Source organism: Pseudorasbora parva, chromosome 25 (genome assembly GCF_024679245.1).
Source record: "Pseudorasbora parva isolate DD20220531a chromosome 25, ASM2467924v1, whole genome shotgun sequence".
Lineage (NCBI taxonomy): Eukaryota > Metazoa > Chordata > Actinopteri > Cypriniformes > Gobionidae > Pseudorasbora > Pseudorasbora parva.
Genome location: NC_090196.1, coordinates 238,464 through 246,175, shown reverse-complemented (window position 1 = coordinate 246,175; position 7,712 = coordinate 238,464). Strand labels below are relative to the sequence as shown.

Sequence of the window (7,712 nt, the reverse complement as noted above, 5' to 3'; positions counted from 1 at the left end):
CTGTGTCCCAATTCTGCATGAAAACCGCGGACTTGGCAACACTGGCCCTTGATCACAGTTTGTGTCCACCTGAGTTGACGTCATTCGCCTCCGTCCTTTATTCAATGACGTACGACTCGCATTTACTGGAGAATATCCGATTGGACCGCTTACATGGCAGACGCTGATGCACGCATCCGAATCATATCAGATTTATTCCCACATATGAGTGAGGCCTGAATCCGATCTGAGGATATCGGAATTCATGTGTTTTTTTCCTGCTTACACGTTCTCATGTCATATCCGATCTGAGCCACATGAGAGGAAAAAATCGGAATTGAGTCACTTGAACCATGCAGTGTAAATGGGGCCTCTGTCGCCATAGATGATGCACAGATCGTGTTTTCTTCATAGTAAGATGGCAGTAACGCTCAAAGGAAATAGGTTGTAGTATATATACAAATAAAAATGTTACTGTTTTAGCTTGCAAAAAAAAAAAAAACAGTTCACGAATGCAGTTTCTGTAAAACACGAAAAAGTTTCTCGAATGCATGTATAGGTCTGTCTATTTTTTAGGGGCTTTGTGTGAATGTAGAAAGGATCCAAAGGCGAAAGCTGGTTTCAGTAATTTATTGAACAGAATAATTAAATCGGGCCTTCTGCCGGTCCCAGCCGTCAAGGCGGACACAGGTAAGGAGAAGGAAACTAAAAGAGTCCAGACATGAAACCGGCGGGTTGAAAGAGCAGATTTGTAGGCAGCAGATAACAGGAGAAAATCCTCTTCAGCCACTCACACACGGCAAAACAGGACAAGACGAGCACGCGATGACAAGGCGTTAGTTGCAGACATGATAGAACAAACAATAACCCGACAAAGAGGAGAGAAGAGCATGAGAATGAAATAGCAAGGTGATCAGGGCAAAGTAGGAACAGGTGTGAGATGCGCAGACCGTTGATTAAGATAGTGAAGAGCTGAAGCCTAGTTCACACTGCCGATTCTTGCCCCGATTTTGAGTCGCCGACAGGTTTTGCGAAATCGCGACAAGTGCCCGAGATCATAGGCAAATCGGTGCTCGTGCACGTGAGTGACAATCACGCAGTGTGAATAATCATATAGATGAAAATAATGCTGTATGAAACTGCTATGGGTATTGAAATGGAAATCTGGTAAATATTCATTTTTAATAGCACATTTTTGGTTTAAATGTTGTGACAGCATAATATTCCTAGTATGACTAATATATTGGATAAATAATAATCATTTTATAAACAATTGATATATTTATTAATTCAAAGTATTTGTTTAATAGTAGATCATTGCTGAATTTTGATGTTCTTCTGTGAGGTAGATACATGCATAAAATTGTTGAGTTGAATGTTTATGCACTTTCTATAGAGCATGATGAGGAATAAAGGTTTTACTAATAAAACTAAACTTATGTTTTATAGATATAGTATATTATAGTCTAGAAGTGTCTTGTTGCACTCACTGCAATCCAATAATGACAAAAGAACATTCAACAACATTCAGTTTTATTGACAATGTGTCTATAATGATTAAGATTTAAAAAAGGGCAAAATATGGCTAAACAATAGTGTTGCTTATAGCAACTATGAATATTAATCATCTGTATATCATTCAAGCTGATAGTTCCATGGGAGGTTTAATGCTAAAGATCTTGTATGTTCTATTAATTATGGAGCAGGAACCCTCATAAGGAACCATACCACCAAAGATAACTTGAGTTTCAATAAACTCAAAGTATTGGCCAAAGCTGTCCTGTCTGAATTGTGTTTGTCTTAACTTGAATGTTTCTGGACTCTCTCCTGGATTGCAGTTTGCGCTCTTCACAAAACATGCTAGTGATGTTACGAATAACACTGAAGCTTCGAGGCGCATATCAAGCACACAGCACAATCTCCAAGCCCCGTATCGGAGAGTGTATCGTCTCACAGTCACGTGACGTGATCACGGAAATAAAGCCTCATTTTGTGTACAATCATGTGGGCGATTCGCTTTGCCTGTCAGAATGTTCAAACTCCAAAGTAATGTTTGAACTAGGGCTGTCACAATATTAAAAAACAGGAAATCTTTTGTAATAGGTCAATTTAATGTTGATTTTACTGATATCAGATAAGACTCTTTTGGTTAGGAGGGCCTTAATTCACCAATAAATAGAGCATCATTTCTGAGCACAATATTATTCAACTAGACCCTCTACATAGACTGCTGGTGAGTATTAATATTCATATGTTTAATGGCACATTTTTGGTTTGTAATGTTTTGACAGGGCAAGATATTCCTCATATGATTAATCTATTGGATAAATAATTAATAAAGTGATTATTTATAAACAAATATTAATAATGTAATTTATTTATGACATAAAACGTATTATTTATTATTTACAGATAACTGCTGAATTGTGAAGGTCTTCAGTGAGGCTGATTCATTGATGATTTCCAGGTGAGTGATGAATGTTTATGAACTTTCTACACCAGGATATAGTCATAATAGAAATTAAGATGTATTGAATACAGTTGATCAGTTTTATTAGTGATACAATTTGCAAAAATCTCAAAACTCTAAGCCGTTCAGTCTTGTAACGCTACTGTTCTTTAATTCATGTTGAATGTTTCCTTTATCAAAACTATAATATCATAATATCAAAATGTCTCGTTCACTCTTTAAAACAAATAAAAAAATAATAAACCAAGTGAGATAATTAAAGAGTTATTTCAGCAATTTAGCATATTATTACCATATTGAAATATCAACATTTTTAATGTCTATACTGATGCATCCTTGCTGAATAAATATATTAACTTTCAACAACAAAACTTTTTTTTAAACAGTAGTATCTAGTGATAATGTTACAAAAGTTTACTATTTCAGAATAAATGCTGTTCTTTTGAACTTTGTATTCATAAAATAATCTGTTTTAAACACTGACAGCACTGACAAATCCTCATCAGAATGATTAGTGAATGATGATGTGAAACTGAAGACTGGAGTAATGATGATAAATTCAGCTTTGACCACAGGAACAAACTGCATATTCAAATAGAAAAGTTATTTTAAATAGTACAAATATTTCACAATTTAACTGTTTTGCTGTATTTTGGATGAACTAAATGAAGCCTTGGCCAGAAGAGACTTCTTTTAAAAACATTTAACAAATCTTACCATCCCAAAACTTTTGGCCGGTAGTGTATATAAGTTAAAACTAGAACAAACTCAGCAAAGACATTTAAAATCCAAAGAACTGAGGCAGGTTAGTCCCCAGTTTCTTTGTTTAAATGAGGATGAGAAACTGAAAATGATTCCTTCATATGCTGAGATGAGGTGATGTGTTGTTGTGTCTTATATCAGGATGGCCGTTCGTGGGATTTTGTTTCTAACACTTTTTACTGTGATGTGCGTCGCTGATCCCACAGGTACGTTTAGAATAATACAAGTAAAATGCCTGGATTTAAAAATCTGTAACCAGATTAAATGTATGTACTTAATAATGTGTCTAACTGTCATTACTTTATTAACAGTGAAGATCATGCCATTGTGTCCCTGTGGTCCAAGTAAGTGTTCTTCATTACTTTAAATGTTGTCATTAACACACATATTCTTACTGTATGTTTGATAACTGTCTTCATGTACATTGTCCCTTATTGGTTAATATGGCAAGTAGCTTCTATTCAAATTATTCCTAGCAAGACAAGTGAACACGTTCAAAAATGACAAACATTTAGGGGATAATGTACCGTCATGTAAACCCAAATAAATAACTACATAATTATAAACAATATTCTGTATGACATATTGATTTTAAATTAGTACCTGTTTATTATCTTAGAATCCATTACAGTACAGTACAAACACTACAGTACTCTCAGTCGTAGCCTAGCGGTTAGAGAGAGTTGGACTTGGACTTCAAATCTCAGGTCGGGGAGTGAATGATCAGTGCTCTCTTCCATTCTCATTACTCATGACTTAGGTGCCCTTGAGCAAGGCTCTTAATCCCCAATCTCTCCCCGGGTGTGTGTTCTCTACTCACTGCTGTGTAGGTGTACACAAATTCAGAGTATGGGACGTATGTGCTGCTTTGTTTTTTTATGGGGCCGTATGTTTTACTATTTGTCTGGCATGAATAATACAGCGTTTTAGTCGTTTCCAGTCATTTTGTTGAAGTCACAAAGGAGAGTCTAGTAGACACTAGTAGTCTAGTCTCTTCTGACTCCTCAAGGATGTGTTGTGGTCGTGTCCAGGCGCAGGTCCTTCATCTGATCTGGATCCGGCCTGGATACGGCTGACTGCAGTAAACCTCAGGATAAACAGAGAGACTAATATTAGGGTAGATGCTGTTCTTCTGATGATGTAACGAGTACATCAGGTGTTATGGGAAGTGTTCCCGGTTCCGGCTGACCTAGTTAATGCAGCCTAACAATCATTAAACTGATCTGAATAATATAAATGATAAATGTTCTGTGTATGCTGTAAAGAGACTAAAGTCATTACTAAAGAGATTAGTCTAGATTTGAACTGACAGAGTGTGTCTGCTTCCTGAACAATGCTAGGAAGACTGTTCCAGAGTTTAGGTGCTAAATTGGAAAAGGATTGACCGCCTGCAGTTGATTTAGATATTCTAGGTATTATCAACTGGTCAGAGCTTTGAGATTGCAATAGTTTTAATAGGGAACCAGTGCAGTGTTGACAGAACTGGGCTAATATGGTCATACTTCCTGGTTCTAGAAAGAGCCCGAGCTGCTGCGTTTTGGACCAGCTGGCGTTTGTTTATTAAGTGTGAAGGCAACCACCCAGTAGAGCATTACAATAATCTAGCCTTGAGGTCAAGTATCATCAATTTAGTCATTTTGATAATTCAATATGTAAATATTACATAACCCTTATGCTCTTTTTTGTTAAAAAGGCAAGCCATTAGGTAATGAAAGACGGGAGCGTGCTCTGACACCACATCAACATGTTAAGCATACTGTAGCCAATGAAAATTTAGCTGTGGTATTAAGATAACGATGTGATCGCTACCAAATGAGTTAAAGACCTATCAGCCCTATTAGACCTCAGAATGTCATGACTGACCAATCAGAATCTAGTATTTCAGAGAGCCAATTAATTATCATTTGGATTACATAGTTTAGCATTACTTTTTTTTATTATATTGGAATTATACTTTAGCACATTAAAGAAAAAAAGTTATTATTTATTATTTTATGTTAAACAGGGAATCTTGCTCTTGGAGCCCCAGCTGTCCAGTCTTCCACATACGATAATTTAACAGCTGCTGAAAATGCTGTTGATGGCAACAGGAATTCAATTATGGATGGTGGCTCATGCAGTCAAACTAGAGAGGAGAGGAACCCCTGGTGGAGAGTTGACCTGCGGGAAGTCTTCGCGATAACCAGAGTTAGCATCACTAATCGAGGAGATGGTTTTTCAGAGAGGATAAATGGTGCTCAGATCCGTATCGGCAACAGCCTAGACCATCATGGCAACAATGAGCTGTAAGTATTGTCTCTCTCTTAGTACTTGGTTAGATAATTAGTAAATAAGATACAATGACTTTTAATTAATCTTTTTTAGTAAAAACTTGTCTTTGACAGAAGTATATTTAATATGCTTCATGCTGTTTTGATACACCCATCTCCATTTCTTTGTTAATGTGTGTCTTCACAGAGCGGCAACTGTTAAGTCCATGGCACCCGGAGAGACAAAAACTTTTGAGTTTAAGCCTATTCTTGGGCGATATGTCAACATTTTTATTCCTGGGCGCAATGAATGTCTCACACTGTGTGAGGTCGAGGTGTTTGGAGGTAAGGAACACACAGAGAAGATGACTGTGATATAATTTGTTTATGTACTTATTAATGTGTGTATTACTGTTATTATTTTATTAACAGAAAAGTACACATCAGCTGACGCTTGTGCTCCAAGTGAGTGTTCTTCATTACTTTGAATGTTGTTAGTGACATATATAATGTTTTTTTTATTGAGCAAAATTGCAACAAAAAAAAAAAATAGCTTATAGAGGCTAAGAGAACAATGACAAAACATACAGAAGAGAGAAAAACAACAACAAAACACAGAGAAAGAAAATACTAATAGTGTCATAGTATAAGTAATAATCATACTAATGATGATAACAATAATAATAGTAGTAGCAGTGGTCCCTCTGGCCGACCGCACACCCAACCCCAGCAGTTGAGACTCTATGCCACATTTAAGAAAAAAAGTTATTGTTTTTTATTTTATGTTAAACAGGGAATCTTGCTCTTGGAGCCCAAGCTGTCCAGTCTTCCACATTCGATATTTTAACTGCTGCTGAAAATGCTGTTGATGGCAACAGGAATTCAATTATGGATGGTGGCTCATGCAGTCAAACTACAGAGGAGAGGAACCCCTGGTGGAGAGTTGACCTGCTGGAAGTCTCAGAGGTAACCAGAGTTAGCATCACTAATCGAGGAGATGGTTTTGCAGAGAGGATAATTGGTGCTCAGATTCGTATCGGCAACAACCTGGACAATAATGGCAACAATAATGAGCTGTAAGTATTGTTTCTCTCTTAATACTTGGTTAAATTTGTAAATCAGCGATACAATGACTTTGAATGAATCTTTTATAATACAATTTTTTTTTGTTTTGACAAAAGTATATTTAATATGCTTCATGCTGTATTGATACGCCCATCTCTATTTCTCTGTTACTGTGTGTCTTCACAGAGCGGCAACTATTGGGTCCATCCCAGCCGGAGAGACAAAAACATTTACGTTTAGGCCTATTAAGGGTCGATATGTCAATATTTTCATACCCCAGTTACTCCGCAAGGAATTTCTCACACTGTGTGAGGTCGAGGTGTATGCAGGTGAGTGATAAAAGGAGAGACGTTGTGCAGACATTTGTACTATTTATACTATGTGTACATTGTCGTAATGATTTTTTTCTGTTTTCATTGCCAGATAGAGTGGAATGAGATGTTACACCGCAGTCCACTGATCCTACAAGCAAAATACCAAACTACTCTTTTCTGAGCAACTCTAAAGCACTTTTTTCATTGGTTTAATTTTACCTGTGCACATTGCATCATTAAGATAAAAGATCAGTTTCAGTGCACATTCAGTAAAGGTTTGAAATGTTTTTTTTTAATTTCACCTGATTCTTAACCCCAGTTTAATCCAGAGGGGTGTGTATTTAACCTTCTTTGTTTATCTTTACTTTCTACATGAATAAATTACTACAGCATCACATGATGTGTTTTGTGTTTCTGGATCAAAGGTTTAGATATTTACCAATGAGGAGGAGGAGGAGGTATAGTGTTAACGCTAACCATCTTGGATTGAGGAGCTGGTAACAAAGTAAAGATTTACATTTTACAAAAAAGAGGAAGAGAAAAACAATGGACAGAATGAGGATGTTCAACCTTCTGTCCCAGAATCAACAAAACAACCACCAAATCAATATATATGGAATTTTAATGTTCAGTTATAATTAAATAATAAATAATAATTAATTCGTAAATAATTGTCCTGAGCAATCGTGGCAAGTTCAAAGCACTCATAATGCTTGAGGGTATTTCTGAGCCAGGGTTGATGCAGGAAATGACGCAGTATTGATGTGCGCATGCCCAGTGCCCGTAGTTTTATCCCTTCTAGTCTTTCCCGTGCAGGACATGGTGGGATGACATCACCGTTTCACAAAATATACGGATTGGCTGTAGCCCTTA

At 36.6% G+C, this 7,712-nt stretch overlaps 1 protein-coding gene across 2 annotated transcripts; it reads left to right on the top strand.

Annotated features, from left to right (window-relative positions):
- Positions 1 to 2,132: 2,132 nt before the first annotated feature.
- Positions 2,133 to 7,234, top strand: LOC137065488 (uncharacterized). 2 transcript variants are annotated; one of them, XM_067437153.1, is made up of 10 exons: positions 2,133 to 2,212; positions 2,392 to 2,446; positions 3,353 to 3,417; positions 3,523 to 3,555; positions 5,217 to 5,496; positions 5,669 to 5,805; positions 5,893 to 5,925; positions 6,254 to 6,536; positions 6,712 to 6,854; positions 6,953 to 7,234. In XM_067437153.1, the coding sequence occupies exons 2-10, from the start codon at positions 2,436 to 2,438 to the stop codon at positions 7,018 to 7,020; spliced, it is 1,053 nt and encodes a 350-aa protein (XP_067293254.1). In that variant the 5' UTR covers positions 2,133 to 2,212; positions 2,392 to 2,435; the 3' UTR covers positions 7,021 to 7,234. The 2 variants fall into 2 exon arrangements, with proteins under 2 accessions (XP_067293254.1, XP_067293255.1); XM_067437154.1 differs by having other exon boundaries at positions 2,137 to 2,212; positions 6,949 to 7,234.
- Positions 7,235 to 7,712: the final 478 nt, after the last annotated feature.

Excerpts from the sequence above, each read along its gene's own strand:
- LOC137065488 (XM_067437153.1), top strand. Across the intron at positions 3,556-5,216 it reads ATTGTGTCCCTGTGGTCCAA|GGAATCTTGCTCTTGGAGCC; the intron begins GTAAGTGTTCTT and ends TATGTTAAACAG. Across the intron at positions 5,806-5,892 it reads TGAGGTCGAGGTGTTTGGAG|AAAAGTACACATCAGCTGAC; the intron begins GTAAGGAACACA and ends TTTTATTAACAG.